This window comes from Tauraco erythrolophus, chromosome 1 (genome assembly GCF_009769465.1).
Source record: "Tauraco erythrolophus isolate bTauEry1 chromosome 1, bTauEry1.pri, whole genome shotgun sequence".
In the NCBI taxonomy this organism is placed as follows: Eukaryota; Metazoa; Chordata; class Aves; order Musophagiformes; family Musophagidae; genus Tauraco; species Tauraco erythrolophus.
This window is the reverse complement of record NC_141465.1, coordinates 17,358,005-17,374,615: the sequence shown is the minus strand read 5'-3', so window position 1 is coordinate 17,374,615 and position 16,611 is coordinate 17,358,005. Positions and strand designations below refer to the sequence as shown.

At 49.5% G+C, this 16,611-nt stretch overlaps 1 protein-coding gene across 1 annotated transcript; it reads left to right on the top strand.

Annotated features, from left to right (window-relative positions):
* The first annotated feature begins 6,783 nt into the window (after positions 1 to 6,783).
* ADPRH (ADP-ribosylarginine hydrolase) lies at positions 6,784 to 14,770 on the top strand. Its single transcript, XM_086631138.1, has 3 exons — positions 6,784 to 7,123; positions 13,261 to 13,621; positions 14,383 to 14,770. Exons 1-3 carry the CDS (start codon positions 6,826 to 6,828, stop codon positions 14,768 to 14,770), a joined length of 1,047 nt encoding a protein of 348 aa, XP_086487264.1. The 5' UTR covers positions 6,784 to 6,825.
* Positions 14,771 to 16,611: the final 1,841 nt, after the last annotated feature.

Genomic DNA, 16,611 nt, shown 5'->3' with positions numbered 1-16,611 from the left:
TCTTTTGGTATATGGCCAGAAGCACGTGTCATTCCCAGGAATGGCAGTATTTTAGAGGGAGCTAGTAAAGAAACAGCCAGAAGAGAAAGGCAGGAGAGAAGGCTCAGGTCACAACCTAACATCCGAGAAATCCCTGTGGTGGAAAATAACCACCCAAGCAAATAACTCAAAACCACTACAGGGCTTTTCCTAACCTATTATGCTTAGGACTTTGCCTAGTCTCAGTTTAAGTCATTCAAGCCAAGGAAAGTTATCCTTCAGCCTGGCAGGTCCTGGTGCTATACGCACTCCTCGATAAGCTAGCAGGAATTTCTGAGCACCATTCCCATCCGCCTGCTTCCGCAGGCCTCAGCTAACGCCTCCATCTCTTCCTCACTCAAGTTCAGCGCTCATGCCCGTACACAACCTGTGATTTCCTTAGACAACTTGAACATGCTTACTAATGCTGGCAGAAGAAAGAGGAGACCCTACTCCCCAGCCTTGTTCCTTTCCCACCCTTCTTTTTACACTCTCTCTCTCTCACCTTCACCTAACTCCATTTTGGCAGGATGGTGGGCCAAACGGGCTTTACACTGCAAGTGGATGACCCTCATAGCAGGAGGTGGATGCACGCAACTGGGAGGAGGGAAAGCCGGAGGGCAAGAGGAGGAGCAGTAGTTTTCGGAAGGGCACAGTAGTTCATTTGCCTCCGCTGTAGTGTGGAAGCACACGTTGCCTGTGCGAACCACACGTGCTTGGCCACATCTGCTGCCATCAGGACTGTGAGACGCCGCACTGCACGCTCTGTCCCAGAAGGCTGAACTCCCTCTCCTGGGGCTGTTCTTCATAATCCTCACACCTGAAACATCTTTTCCACAGTGTGGCCTGCAATTACGTTCCCCAGACTGTATGTTTTCATGCAGAAAGGAGAAACTTGCTCTCCAAGCGGAAAGCACCACATTTAACACTTTAAACATTGCCGCTTCCGCAATGCAGGAAGAGCATCATATTTCAAAACCTACAGCATGACGAAACCTCCTTCCCTCCCATTGCTAAGCAGCTGGCCATGTTTAACCCACCACATCCCATTAGGGCTTGCCTTCATTAGCAAGTGCCAAGAACCTCCAAATTTAGCTTGCTGGTGGCTGTGAGTTGAGCTGAAGGTGGCTGTAAGGCAGGCTTGATGGGCCGCTCTGCTTGCAGGCACGACACCACTCTGATGGGCTCCCCCTGGTCTCCCCTGATACACTCAGGAAGGAGATGGATTCAACTGCCAGCAGCTCACCGAAAGAAAGTGGCAGAAGGGACAGCAATGCAGGCCAACAGACGCCTTCATCCTGGAGGTGGGGAGCACAGTGCGAGCACTGGCACACAACCGAAAACAAAAATGCCGCTTGATTTACATCAAGGAGCAACTGGCCTGCCAGCTCTGGAGCCTCAAATCCACTGCTCAAGCCAAACTCCAGGTCCACAGGAGCTGGCCGGGATTGCTTCACTGATGTCCCCAGGCTCAAAAGCAGGATTTGCAGCCTGTTGGGGAGCTCCCTGTCCCTACACACTCCTGTTTACCAACAAGCCAACCATAAACCTAATGAGGGGCAGCAAAGATGAGTTTGCTGTTCCTTTTGCTAGATGTGGACATGGAAGAGGTGATCACAGCCCTCAGCCCACCCAGGAGATGTTCCCTGTGTCACTGACCTTGCTGGTTGTCCCAAGCTGACATTGCAGTGCCTCTCTCTCAGTAAAGAAATTATCCTGCTTATCTTCTACCCTGCAGAATTACAGTTATTCAAAACAGTTAGACTAGGTGGGGTTTTTTTATTATTATTTTTTTCTTTTAAAATTTGTGTTAAAGAGAGTTTTTGGAAGCATCCTGAGGAGAGTAGCAGGTGCCACAATGCACAGATCGTACTAATTTTCCACTGTTTCCTTTTTGCCCTGGGCAGTGACCCAGACCCTCTCTTGGACAGTTTGTGGAAGAAGGCAAGACTGGACAGAAAGTGGCAGATATTTCTGCAGCAAAGTCTGGTTTCTCGATTAAGAGGCTGAAGTCCTGTATTCCCTGAAACCAAGTTGGTCACCCAGAGGCAACTTCTCTACTGCCATCTCCAGAACTTGCTTCAGCCAAGACCTTCAAAACGTCTCTCGCCATTCCCCAAATATGCCCAAACATCATCCCATGTTCAGGCAAAAGCATCTTTACAACTGGCTTTCCCCAGGCACAGGCTGTGTTTGCAGCCAAGGCTCTCACCATCATTTTCATATGTGCTTCCCTGGACAGGATGGAGGCAGGCGACGGTCCCCCTTGTCATTACCATGGGAAGTCAGGTAAGAAGTGAGGGTCACCACCCCACTAGGGTTAGCTGGAGAAACCGAGGCAGAAATCGCCCTGCCAACCCGAGGGCAAAGGAAGCGCAGAGCCAGACGGACCCGCTGCTGCTGGGTGCCCGTCCCCTGCTGCAAACCTCCAGTGCAGCAGCCCCCGCACCCCGCAGCACCCACCCTATCCCCAGGTCCCCGGCACACCTCACATGGGGGTTTGCTGCCCCTGTTTTGAATGCTCCTGTTACGGTGTATTATTTACTATTCACCGGCCAGTGACAAAGACAGACACACACCTGGGCACTGAGAATTAGGGTAAGCCCAGAAATATTCCCCACTCAAAAAAACGCCTGCTGGTGTTACAGAGAAAAAAGTGTTACTGGAAGAACGAGAGACTCTTAAGAGGTTGGCGCTGGTCCAAAATGAACGTAGTTGAGGGCCCCAGAAGATCCTGTGGAAAATTACCTTTGAACCTGAGGGGCAAAGAAAAGATGAATAGGATGGGTGAAAAATAAGAATTCCAGATGTTCCCTTGCGGTCTCGTTTTGGTGACAGCTGTCGGGTCTACAACAGCGGCACTCCCTTGTTTAAGAGGGTGCACCATGCATTTTTAATGTTCACCTTCTTCAGCTCTCTGAAGGCCTCTTATGGTTCTGAGGAAACGTCCCACAGTGTCATGAGTACACAGCTCCAGCGCTGTGATGCCACCCTTCACAGCCCCTCCGAATAGGAGCCCTCAACCCTGCGCTCATCTAGAAAGGCAAAGTTTTTTTAGTCAGAAAGAATTACCCTTTTTTTCCAGATGAATATGAAGGAAAATTCTGAGTCTAAGTGAGTGCTAACCACAGTGTCCAACACATGTCAGGGGCATGTCAGCGAGCTGCTCCAAGGTGGTAGGTGGTACTTTCCAGAAGGCATATCCTGGCCATTGGTCCACCGCAGCCTAAAATTTAATTTAAAAAAAAAATACAACAAAAACCCCAGAAAGGTGCAACACGGTGAGTCTTTAACTCTTTGCATGGCTCAGCACCAGAAGGCCGTCCTTGCCAAGGGAGGATGGTGGTGCCTACCTCCCTGCACCATGAGGTGAGTCAGAGCAACGTTGCCCTGCATCATCATCTTGGAGCTGGAAGTGCTCCCTGACAGACAGCACTCTCCTTGCCCACCTCATGAGCATCCCGTGGGACTTGCACAAGGAGATCCCTTTGGGATCAATGTGTGCATTCGAGCCTGAAAACTGCCACCCTCCCCACCCCACGTTTGCAGGGTCCTGCTGATGGTTCCTGCTGCTGGCTCATCATCCGCAGTCTGTCAGGGAGGAGCCCTCGGACATTTTTCTGTGACACTTCTGAGATGTCACTTAACTCCAATGCGAGTCTTGGTTTTGGTTTTTAGGAAGCTGACAGAGTTCGGGAACCAGGAAACAATGACGAGATTCAAAGATCTCAGTGCTGCAGGCTATGGCATCCAATCATTATTAGCCAGCTGGACTGAGTTGAAGATAATGAATATAATGAAACTCATTAACTCAAGGTACAGACCCTGCCTACAAGAGGCAGGCCATTTCCTCCTGGCTGTGGAAGATGCAACTGTGTCCCTGGTGCTGCAGCCCAGGCTGGTGAGCAACAACTGGTGACCCCGATGTGATACATCCGAGACCCTGAGAAGCCCTGACTCCCTTGCTGGAGCCGAGAGCCCGAGCTGAAAGAGCTAGAGCCAGGAGCCCGAGCGAGAGTCCTTTGGTGAAGAAGGTAAAGCCGCAAGCCCCGATGTGGTATTTGCGGGAGGGAAGCGTGCTGGAGTTGGATGAATGGACCGGGTCTCTGCTCACCCTAAAGCCTTTGTGAAAAAACCTTTGAAAACAAAAACTGTAAAACAAAAAGGGGGAATTATGGCATCCAATCATTATTAGCCAGCTGGACTGAGTTGAAGATAATGAATATAATGAAACTAATTAACTCAAGGTACAGACCCTGCCTACAAGAGGCAGGCTGTTTCCTCCTGGATGCGGAAGATGCAACTGCGTCCCTGGTGCCGCAGCCCAGGCTGGTGAGCAACAGCAGGTGTCTTGTGCTGATGCAGAGGCGTTCTCCCATTTTCCTGTCCCTTTGGGGAACCCTGCAACTTTCCTCCCCGCTTCGCTGCCCTTGGGCTGCAGTAGAAGTCCTTCCTTGCAGAAAGCTAGCCAAAAGCGGGAGGGGTTTTCCCTCTCACAGGCCCAAACTTTAGGAGATAAAAATACCACTTTGCTTTTAAGCGCTGCACCAACCTGAGCAAATTCAGAGCCATTCTATATGAAACAGAACGAAGCAGAGAAGCAGAAAAGGTCAGCAGGCACTGCTGGCAGTGCTGAGACACTGGCAGCTTCTCTTCCCGCTTCCTTTTTTGTTAATATTCTCTCTGCCAGATGCTTCTCAAACTCCACGTTTGCAGCGGGGTGCGGAGGACCGGTAGATATGTGAACAGGCACTGCACACTGAACCGCTGCAACTACTGGGATGGATGCTGCCACATAGCCCTGTGCTCTCCGCTACCTGAAATCCCCCAGGGCCCTGCTCCAGCCCCTCGCTCTCACTTGCCCCCAAATTCCCCAGGGACTCTGCTCTGACTACATTCGCAGCACTACATTCGCGATTGCCCTGAAATCCCCCAGGGCTGCAGCTCAAAAACTACCACCGCTTTCTCTTATAGGCACAGGAGGAGGGGGATTTTTTTTTTCCCTTCGTATAACAGGCGCTGGTACCTTCTGGGGTGAACCAGAGCTCTGGACACCTGGTATGTGGCATATCAAGTGACCGCTGGCTGGTAAAAAGGTTTGGCCGCCACAAAACGCAGCCTGAGCCATGTTCAATCCTGTCTTTTGTTGCTGCCTTCTGCTGCTGTCCCTTCCCTGGCCACTCACTAGATGCCCTTAGCCACCGAACCACCACCATCATTAAAAATAAAGGATAAAGCAAGGCAACGGCTTCATCAAGAGCCTGAAGACGTCACGTAAAGCAGCACCACTGGCCACAGCAAAGACTAGCCCTGCTTTGGAGGAGGCTGGGGTCACCCGGGGGCTGAGCTGGGCCATGCTGGGAGCTGCAGGGAGAGCGCTGCCCCGAAACACTGAGGGGCAGGGCAGGCACACAGGCAAAGACTCCTGGGAATGGCTGGAGGCTCTGCTCAGGTTGCACAGAATGAATGCTGAAAAAGCCTGGGGAAAGAGAAACCAAGGCTGCGAAAAGACGGGGACCCCCCCCCCCCCCCAGGGTCTTCCCCCCCGTGCAGCCCCTGAGCGAGGCCTACGCACCAGCCGTGTTCCCGCACAGGAGGTGGCTGCCCCCCGCTGGGACTCAGCCGGGGGGATGGCTGCTCATGACAAGTGCTGAACGGTTTCAGTAGAAAAGGCAGGGGAAATGCTGAAAGTGCTTCTACTTTTTTTTTTTGTTTTTAATAAAATATTTCCTTTCCATGCGATGACTTCATTTCCATGTGGCTGCTCCATTTCCCAGCTGCCTGTTGCGCCTCTGAGGGTGAGAAGACCAGAGCTAACCCCGAGAATGACGGAAAACAGGGAACTCCTTCCCGAGCTCCCGGTCCTACGGCCGGGAACGCAACCCGCCGCCTGCGCAAGGGACGGCGCGACCGTACAAGGCAGTAGCGGGTGGGACAGAGCAAGGGCTTCCTGCGGGAGCGACACCCGGCTGCAGGCGCTCCGCCGGCGCCGGCTGGCGAGGAGGGGCCTCGTCCGCCGCAGGGCCGCGGAGTGGGCCACAACCGAGGCACCGGCCGCCGCGCCGGATGTGTCCGCGGAGCCGCCTGCTGCTGCCCAGGCGGGGCCGGCTCGGACGGCCCCTGCTCGCAGGGCTCGCTGCGTAAGTACCTGGGGAGAGGCGCGGCGCGGAGCCTCGGTCGGCCCCGCCGCCCTTCCCCGCCTCCGCTGCTCCCGAGCGAAAGGGCCGCGCCGTGTGGCGCAGCGAACCCCGAGGAGCGGCGTGTGTGTTTGCGGGGGCTTCGCGGAAAGTGCGCGCTGGGACAGCCGCCCCCGGCCGCTGCGAGCCCCGCTGCTGCCGCCGGGCTGCGGAGCAAGGCCGGGCGTCGCCCGGGCCCTGCGCTCGTCGCCTCTGCCGGGCAGCTCCGCGGGCTGCGCTCGGAAGAGCGGTCAACGTGGGTACGGGCACATCACCCGCGCCCGTTCCTGCAGCCCTGCCCTGGCTTTGAAGTCTCAGAGCCGTGCCGGGCCGCTCCTGCCGCCCCGGGAGGACACGGCCACTGCCCCTGGCCCAGGGCTGGGCTGCCCCGCAGCTGCTATGGGCTTACTGGTGGGTGCGTGTGGCCTGAGGTCCAAGGGGAAGTACATGCTTTGACGAATGTGTCCTCTGCGGGAGACGAAGGTGCTAGGCTGGGTATCCTCCCTCGAGCTTAGCAGTAGAGGCTCATATTGAACTGGGAAAAGTTTTATTTTTAATCTCCCCCCTTTTTTTTTTTAATAGTATTTTTTGCATTGAAGTGGTCCTGGGGCAAAAATTGTGTCCCAAGGCGATGGAAAACTATGTGGCGTCGATGGTGCTGAGCGCGGTTGGCGACGCTCTGGGCTATTACAACGGGAAATGGGAGTTCCTGCAGAGTGGCCCAGCCATTCACAAGGAGCTGGCGGAGATGGGGGGACTCGGCAACCTCAGCATCCAAGGTTGGAAAGTCAGCGATGATACGGTGATGCACTTGGCCACGGCCGAAGCCCTGGTAGCTGCCGGGAAGAACCCAAGTTTAGAGCATCTCTATTCCCTCATTGCAAAGAACTACAAGGAGTGTATGAATGACATGAAGGGCAGAGCTCCAGGTAACCCTTCTGTAATGCTGCCTGGGAAGGGCTGCCCTCTCACTGACATCTCTCCCTTTCCTGCAACTTGGAACTGAGGCTGGCCCTGTCTCTGCTTTTGGCTGTCCGTAGTGTTAATTGTATTTCATGTAAAGGCAAAAGTCTTCCACACTCAGTACATGTTTTAGAATAAGGCAGGCTGAAGTGGTTTGGGCTTTTCTGAACTAGAGGAAAAAGATACTGGTTTGCCCACGTTTACAAAATGTTCTTAGAGGCGTGTTTGAGGCCTGGCCTTGAACTCAGGAGAAGGATGGTGGCTTTTGTGCTCCGGATTTGTGTTTTCCTACGCTCAATGGATGAAAAGTGCAAATTCAACTATATATAACGCACACCCTGAGGTGCTGTGTTAAAGCAATGCATTTAAACAGAGAATTAATACGAAACTTCTCGTAATAAATGCAATAAATTACTCATAGAATATATTCAAAGGCACAAAGATCCTTTCTAGGAATAAGTAAGTTTATTAAACCCAAAGTCTGCTTTTGGCTAGCTCTGCATGTCTGCTTTCTGCGACAGGACAGTCAGGCCACCATCGTCTTTTCTGAACCCTGTACTTCCGTCATCTCTCTTTTCTCGACATAGACACAATAATAGTGCCGAGTTTGGGTCACAGGCAGTGGGGACTGGCAGTGTGTGGCAGTATTTGGGAATGGTGCCTTGACAGGCTGCAGTAGCCAAGCCGTATACAACATATTCCTGTAGTTCCTAGTTCATCCAGGCTCCTGTGGTTTCTCATTCACCCAGGCCTGCTGACCTGACTCTTCCCCAAGGAACCTGTCTGTCTCTGTGCTTATGGCACAGGCTCTTCTCGATGCTTGAATTAAACTTCAGTGAGAGCTACTGAGGCTGGGCCTCTAATTTGACTAGTGCAGGCAGCGTGAAGCATCCAGGAAACACTCAAATTCAGTAATCTTATGCAAACTTTATACATCTAAAAGAAATTGCCTAGATGTGCCTATTTGGAGTGGCCAGAATGTATCAAGAATGTTCTGATTTGACATGAAACCTGGGAAAGGCCAAATCCTGCATTGCTCTTGCAGGGTCACTGAGTGCAGTGTGACAGAGCTGTGCATTTCCAAGGTAAACTAGGTTGGAAACTCAAGCAGGAATTTATTCTGCTTACCGTTCTGCTGTGACCTTCTACTCTCATGTAGAGAGAAACTATCAGTATTCTTTAACACAGATAGTCTCAGTTGTTGGAGTAGCCTAATTAGTGAAATATTTAGGAAGGGGTAACAATGCTTGGCAGGATACCAGGAGTTGGCAGGTTGAACTTCCGAGAGACTATTGTTTTGGTAAAGGAGCATCTTGTAGTTCCCCCAGCTGATGGGGTCTGCCAAGGTGGACTCACCGCAGCTGGCAGTGAGACAGCACCTGGAAGCTATTTTTGCCTCTGCTATCTAAGCTTGGTGACTAAAACCTGAGAAGAAAAGGAGAAGAACCTAAAATTTAAGTGTTAGTAATTAACAGCTAAGGATAATAGCATACCTGCCACAGTCCTTCTGTGAGTAACTGAGCTGCAATATGCTCAAAAGCAGTTCTCATTTGGAAGTGAAGGATTTTAAAGTGAATTTGCTATGGACACTAACTGGAGTGACCAGGAAAGGTCAGGTTACCTAGCTGAACTTTTTTACTGGGTCCATAGACACCCAACCTCATAAAAGTTTGAGGGAGGTCGGGAAAGTAACATGCAAAAATAAGGAACACTCTTCCAACAGCATTCTGGGGTGCTTCTGCTGCAAACATGGGGAAAGGCACTCAGCTTTGAGAGCTTAAATCCTCACACTTAACAGTTTAATGCCCACTGATGTACTACCAGAGGGAACACCTAATCTATATCCCGAAAAGCTGTCTGCAGTCTGGAGTCTCCATGTGTATCGATAAATCCTAATGACAGGAGTTGCATGTCAGTAACTTCTTTCAGCAACTCAGAGTAAATGGGTTTTAACTGAGAACATAACCCAAGGCGATGCTCTTCTGGCCAAAGTAAGCGCTCACCAGGGAATTGCAGCCCTTAAGGCTGAGAATGGAAACTTGCTGCTGTAACTTTCACCCAACAGAGAAGAGATTCCCCCAGAACAGAGGGGGAAAGTCACATTGCTCACCCACACAGGGAGTCCAGACCTGAAAACCAAAACCTGCAGTAACAAAGGGATTCCCATAATGTTATGAGTCACCAGACTGCGAAGGCAGAGTCCCTCAAGAATGCAGCCCCAGGAGAGAACTCGCTCTCTTAATTCAGTGGCAACTTAATCCCTGCATTCGTTATTGCTCTTTGTGATGTGCCACAGCCCCAAATTCGTTGTTCTTCACAGATAACAAAGCGAATGAATTAAGTGGCACAATGAACATGGCTACGTTTTTTTTTTTTTTTTTTTTTTGTACACCTGCCTCCACAGCTCTCCAGGAAACTTTCTGCTTCAAAACAGTTGCCTCTCACTCGGTGTCTTTTGGTCCAAGTCCTCTCTCTGTGGAATTATTTACAACTATGTGGTTGTTTTAACTCACCTTTTTAATGTGTATTGACAGATCCCAAGCAAGTGTTAATGTCTGTGCTCATGAAGAGTCTACATAATTTGAATGGAAGCCTATTCCAGAAATAGCATCCAGTTGTACTTGAAAGTTTTTCAGGTTGACTTTCTTCACACACTGCTTTTTGCTTGTATTTCTTCTTTTTTTTAGAGCAGTACCCTCCTCAGGTTACTTTTTGTTTCCTATTGTTAGTACAAAGGATTCTTAACCAGGATTTGGTGGATTTCCAAAACAGTTTCCTCATTCAGAAACTCCTAGAGTATTTTTTTCTAAACCTGTTTTGAAAAAAAAAGGCCTGACAATGTGATTTCAGCTTAGTCTTCCTAAGTCAGCTTTCAGATGTTTTAATACTTCAACGGTTTAAATGCATGAGGATAATAGTTGTAATACTTCATAAATCACAAGTCTTAGCTGTTGTATACTGCTTTGGTTTACACCATTTTTTTTTAATTTTCAGGTTATCAGTAGTCATCTCCTAAAGTAATACACACAGGTTTAAAGCTGTAAGTAAATTGTTATTGCAAAATAACCAGTCTTTCCTTACAGTTTAAACCTTGTCATCTTCCTCATTTTCTTTTGACTATAAATGCAAGAACCATCAAGGACTGAATTGCTTGCTCTCAACCTGCCCAAACATGTCCTGAAGAAATCTTTCTCACAGTTTCAGCAGGATAACCGAGTTCATTTTGCTTTTGTTATGCAGATTTTGATTTTAAGCCACGCTAGTTCATTTGCTCTCTCCCCTTTCCCTTGTCTTCCCAGCAGAAGGTCTATTTTACCAGGAACATACGAATGAGGTAGTCGGCACAGCTTTCTTGGAACGTGGCTTTTTTTGGCAGGTTCTTTTTAATGTCCTATAATAGGTCGTAAGTGCAATGCTTAGTATAGTTAGATTTTTGAAAAAATGCCTCTATTTTCTGTTAATCATCATAAAGTTGGAAATTATACTGATATCCCTCTTAATGATTTTGATACATAGCAGCCAGCACTGAATTAACAAACTACATGAAAGGCAGATTTGGAGGCCTGAACACATTCCCACTTGGAGGCATCACAAAAACAAACTACCTGGCAGTTCAGTTACAGGTTGGTGGTGATCAGTCCCGGTCCAGCCCGGTGCTGCCCACAACAAATGCTAAATGCCTACCGCTTCTTCCAGCAGAGAAACACAGCCCTGCACTTCTCATTCAGTAAATCATCGGGAAGAAGGATGCATAAGGAACATCTGGACTGATCCAGGGGTTGGCTGGCCATGTGGCGCTGCAAAACCAGCAGGTCTCATCTGCTGGAAGGGTTGTGACGCTGGTGTCACGCGAGAGGCTGGTGTGGCGGCACAGTAGGCATGGATGAGGCTGGTGAAATAGCAGGTCTCGTTCCTGCCTGGGTCAGGCGGTGGGGAATACACAAGAGCTAAAGTGGCCTGATGTGGGCTGCGCTGATTTACGGCCTGTTTTTTCCTCTGGGGGAGACTTGCACAGGCCGTTTCCATTCTCAAAGTTGGTTTCAGTCGATAGGCTTGTGGGGCGAATAGCCTGACAGCCACAAGACTGAGCTGCTTTTTCAGTTTGAGACAACCATTCACGGGGAGCTGGTCCACGCCTTCACGCTGCAGAGGGCTGTAACCTGTGCTGATGTAATAAGCCTATAATGTAACAACAGTGTTGGAAAAGAAATACGCTGAAGACACTTAGACCAGAACTATAAAAGGATCCACGTGACCTTATGCCTGACAGCAGCCAGCCATTATTTACTTTTAGCACATGTCCAGAATCCAGTCTTAAAAGCTGTACTTGGATGTGGAGGTATTTTGGATACAAGGGTGCTGTAAATGCCGTGTGCAAGCAAAACAGGCTGCCATATACCGAATCCTACTGCCAGGCGTATACCATGAAAGTGCAGAAGTGAAGAGCTCTGCAGAGTACTTAGTGCACTACCTGGCTGAGATTAGCAAGCTCCCAGATCATGATGATCAAATTGTACCAAAGATAATTGAATTGTGGAATTCTGTGAAGTTTCTAGACCAGGCTTCTTCCTTGCTACTCTGTTCTACTTAGTTTGACTTTCAAAGTAACAGAGCACCTGCAAGTTTAACAGCTACCTGTCCTGGTTAGGCAGCAAAGTACAGGAGCAATGGTCTGATTTTGGGTGCATGAGCATGTCAACTGCTGCTGTTACCCTGTGTGTCTGAGAAAGGGCTGGGCACAGTGTGGTTAGAAGACTAGTCTTTGGAGTCCATTTTTGTCATTGTCCAACACATTAAAACTTAAATGAAGCTGCTTGAAACCTGCCCTTGATTTACCTTTCTGCTGGAAAAGAAGTATTTAAGATTTGGCCAGAAGAGAAGACTAGGAGAAAAAGGCAATGTAGAAGAGAATGAAAGCTAATTTAATGTTTCAAACCTGTTTCCTCTTCCTTGCACATGAACATTTGGGCTTAGCGCTCAAAACTTGTTTCCTGGTCTTGGCTGGGGCAACTGGCTGGGCTATGAAATTTGGATGTGTTTGTACAGATGGCTTTAACCTATGAATGTGCTGGACTAACAAGTGAGCTTCTGAAGAAGCAGCGCTGGAATAAGCAGAGTCATTTCTTTAAAAAGTGAATAGCAGAACTATGAAAGAGATGGAAGTGGACAAAGAGGAATTATGGTGTGGCTTCCTGCCAGAAGAGAGGCAAAATTGGACTAGGGTGTCAGCTTGGAGCGGGAGAAAACTCTATATGCAGTCTTGAGTAGCATGGAGCATGGAAAGTCGTTATTTCTTGTAAGAATTAGAGGGAAATTGTCAAATGGCAGTTTAAAACAAGGGCATACTTTGCATAACAAAATCGTGGCTCTGGTTACCATGGGATGTTAAAGGAGTCTGAAAGCATGCATGGGTTCAAGCGAAGGAGACCAGTTCATGGTGGCTAGGTCCACTGGGGGTCATTGAACACACCAGTTTGGATCCATCTTCTGACTCAAGTGTGTTGTGCTCCTCTGTCTGCTGCAAGCCAGGTGGGTCTTCTAGAGGAAACATTGTACTTGCCTCATTTTTTATAGTCTTTCCATAGTTATCTGTTAGTGGCTGTGTTTGGAGATGAGCTAGTGGGCTGGACAAGCCTTTGGTCTCACCTAGTACACTTGTTAGGGATCCTCCAAACCTCCTTTCTGTTTCTATTTTTATACATCTAGATATATGTGTAAATAATATACTTAATATATATAGTATATATGTTTTATAGGTAAGTTACTAAATAAATAACATGAAATATAATTACAAATAATGTATGTAAATCAGCAATGGAGTGTTTCTTACCCACCTAGACTTTTAAATTATTTTCACAAACAGGAATTATCAGGTCTGCTTGCAAGTACGCAGGATGCACCAGCAATTTAAGGCAGCACACATGATGTGAGCAGACAACTCATGTTTTTAAAGGGAAGCTCCAATCCCTTACACAGAGTAACACTTCCTTCCCCACTACCTTGCCTGTCTTCCCTCAGTTCCCAAGCTACGTGACCCTGTCTCGTACTGGTGCGTGTTTCTGTTTCTTTCTTTTCTTTCTTGGTCTCTGCTGCTCCCATCCAGGTACCATGTGTAAGGAAAACGCGCTGAAGCTGGATCCGGGGCGGCCGGACGGCTGGAGGATCCCGTTCAGCCCCCGCGCGGGAGGCTGTGGGGCTGCCATGCGCTCCATGTGCATCGGGCTGCGTTTCCGTCACCCTGCTGAACTGGACACCCTGGTGCGAGTCAGCATCGAGAGCGGCCGAATGACCCACCACCATCCTACCGGCTACTTGGGGTCCCTGGCTTCAGCCCTCTTCACGGCTTTCGCGGTGAACGGCGTGCCCCCGCTGGCCTGGGGCAAGGGGCTGCTGGAGGTGCTGCCGCGGGCCAAAGCCTACGTGCAGGACACCGGCTTCTTTGTGAAGGAGAACATGGGCCAATGGTGAGCTGCACTTCCAGCACTGGGTTTTGTTAAAATTAAAATGTCTCACGTACGAGAGGACGAGCTCTGTTTATACTTAAGCTTCAATGATTGCATTATGGTAAACTCCTAAAGCAGCACATCTGCTGTGGGATCAAATCTATTCAGAAAGTCTCTGAAGTCTCCCAGGGGAAAAATACCTCTAACTTATTAAAAAAAAAAGGAAGTCGGATTGTGTTTAGGTCATGTGGTTGTGGCATTTTTTGGATCCAGTATGAAGCAGCTAGACTTGTCATCTCAAGCAACCGTGATCTGATGAAAGATGGAAAGCAAGGCTGGGGAACAGCACCAGGCTTAGGGCTGAGCTCAGTTTGAAAGTTGTAACCAAATCTGGCTGCAGGTTCAGCGTGGCTCTGTGCGCAGGGGCACACGCAGGAGCCAAGGGCAGAGGTACTCTGAATCTGGGAGGATGACTCAGTTCTCGCTCTGAGCCTTTGAATCCTGCGCAGCGCGACAGCAGCAGGTGCTGGGCTGCCTTCTCCCATGTGGCTGGAGGGAGGGGAAATCTAACTCACTGAAACATGTCTTTGTGCTTCTTCCTGTAAATCATGGCCCTAGTTTGACAAACGGGGGGACGCCTACCATTTTGCAGAGCCATCGCTCCGGGCTCTTGACATGACACGTTTTCAGCTGGTGGCCGACAGGCCTGCGGGGAGCTCAGGTACATGCTTGTGCTGTGGGATGTCTCTTACAACCCCTCCATCCCATCTCCTGTTTTGCAGGCACTACTTTGAAGAGCAATGGGAAAAATACCTGGCGGAGAGAGGCATATCAGACGGGGTATCGCCGCCCACCTTCCCCCCCAAGTACGGCGTGGAAGAGAGAGACTTGTTCTACACCTCCCTCAGCTACGACGGCTGGGGGGGCAGCAGCGGGCACGACGCCCCCATGATCGCATACGATGCGCTGCTGGGTGCGGGGGACTCCTGGGCAGAGCTGGCTCACCGGGCTTTCTTCCACGGGGGCGACAGCGATTCCACCGCCGCCATCGCAGCCGGCTGGTGGGGGGCCGTGCATGGCTTCCGGGGGGTCAGCGCTTCCCTCTACACCCACCTGGAGTACAGGGACCGCTTGGAGCAGGTGGCCAAGGACTTGTATCGCATCACCTAGGCAGGAGGGGGTGGCAGGGCCCCCCAGGGGTGCGCTCACCCCACCTGCTGCCCCTCGCTCGCTCGAGGTGTTGCAGACTCGGTTTGCAAACCTGCTGGATTCAAGCACGTGAGCATAAGCCAGAGCCAGCCCTGCTTTTTCAGTGTGTGTGTGTCGGATTCAGTGAGGAGGCCGTTTTGGAGCTAGTGGCTTGGGGCTTGTGGGCAGCGGGTGGGGGAGAACAGTTACAAGGGGGTCTGATGGGAGCATCAACGGTGCGTCTGTCCCTCGAGCAGCCGGGCCCCGAGACATCCCTCCTCCTCCTCAGCATGCCAGCTGCACAGCTGCTAGCTGTGTCTGGGGACAGCAGAGTTTTTCCGTACAATTATTTTAGCAGAGGATAGTTTTTGTTTTAAATGAATGTGGGAAAAAAGCCAAAGCCAACCTTACAGCTGCGTCAGCAGTGCATTTTGCACAAGTTCACAGCGCTTTTGCTATATAGATAAGACTGTTATCATGCTATTTCTCTATTTCAGTTAATGTGGGAGTTCAAGACTACCGACCAAACCCTTATTCAAGGTAGAAGTCAGTAATGAGAAGTCAAAGGTTGCATTTTAAATCAACTTAAGCAACTTCTGTAGTGAATTACATTCTTTTGCTTACATCAAGGTTACTAAAGACTATTTGCTTAATGTTTGCTATGGATAATTCTATTAAAAAATATGTTTTTTTTTCTTCAAATCGAGACTATTACATAGCAAAGTACTTACTATTTTCAGAGCAATTTCAAAAACGGTGTTGCCCACCTAATAAATAGATGTGACATGCCTCTGTTAAATGTTGTATTCTGTTACGGGATGAATTAAGGGATAGGAGGGAGAAATATGAAGAGCTGGAGGGAGCAAGGTGTCTGCGAGCTCCAGCCTGCAAGAGAGGGGAGATGTGCTACCGAGGCAAGAGGACGCTTGGTGCATCAGGGAATAGAGGTGGTAGGAGAGGCTGCCTAAAACGGGGAGTGGGCTTAGCAGTTCAGCACACCTTTATGCAGGGAGTGCGCATAAAGGCATAATGAAAGCCCAAATCTGACAAAAACCAGCAGCAATAGGGATCACAATTTCAACACAGTTTACTACAGCTCTCAGGTGTGTTGTATAAAACATGTTTTAGTGCAACATAGTACAAAGTTTTTGTTGTTGTGGTTTTTTTTTTCTTTTTTTTTTTTTTAAAAAAAATCCCAAACATTTTTCCACATCATGCATGGATAGGGTACCTCTCTTTCATCTCGGGTTCAGTACAGAAAGTTACAGCAGAGAGAGTGGTTTGAAAAGCTTTGTGTTAAAACTCATTACAGGAAGAGTCTGCCTTATAAAAACAGAAGTTTGAGACTGGGCAAGACACTGCCAGAGCAACAGAGAAATGTCACCGGCCAGGTACATTCAGGGACCACTGTGGGAGCTGCTTCCCGGAAAAGCCTGGCCTCAGCGCAGGAACCACTGGGCTGGGAAGGGACCCGTTTCGGCCAGGGGGATGGGGCCACAGGACAGCCCTCCAGGAATGCCCTACTCGGAGGCAGACAGGCTGGCGAGGAGTGTGGCTCGGATGCAGCACGGTGCTCTCCCAGGAAAGAGCAGCTCCCGTCGACTTCATTTTCCTTTTTTCCTTTAAAGCTGAAATGCATTGCAGCTCCTGCCCAGGAGCAGTATGTACAGGAGATACTACATTTACGAAACAAGACCCACTGGCCGCAGTTGCTGCTGTTTTGTGCCTCAGTTCTTCATTTCCACTCACTTCTCATCCTGCTCCTCTCTATGCAGATGCCTCATCCGGAAAGGGAAGACAAGTGTGTGGGTGTTATGATACAT

What these genes read in the sequence shown, in the direction of transcription:
- ADPRH (XM_086631138.1), top strand. Translation starts at nt 6,826, where the DNA reads ATGGAAAACTATGTGGCGTCGATGGTGCTGAGCGCGGTTGGCGACGCT. An exon ending in CATGAAGGGCAGAGCTCCAG is followed by an intron (nt 7,124 to 13,260) that starts GTAACCCTTCTG and finishes GCTCCCATCCAG; the next exon opens with GTACCATGTGTAAGGAAAAC. An exon ending in AAGGAGAACATGGGCCAATG is followed by an intron (nt 13,622 to 14,382) that starts GTGAGCTGCACT and finishes CCTGTTTTGCAG; the next exon opens with GCACTACTTTGAAGAGCAAT.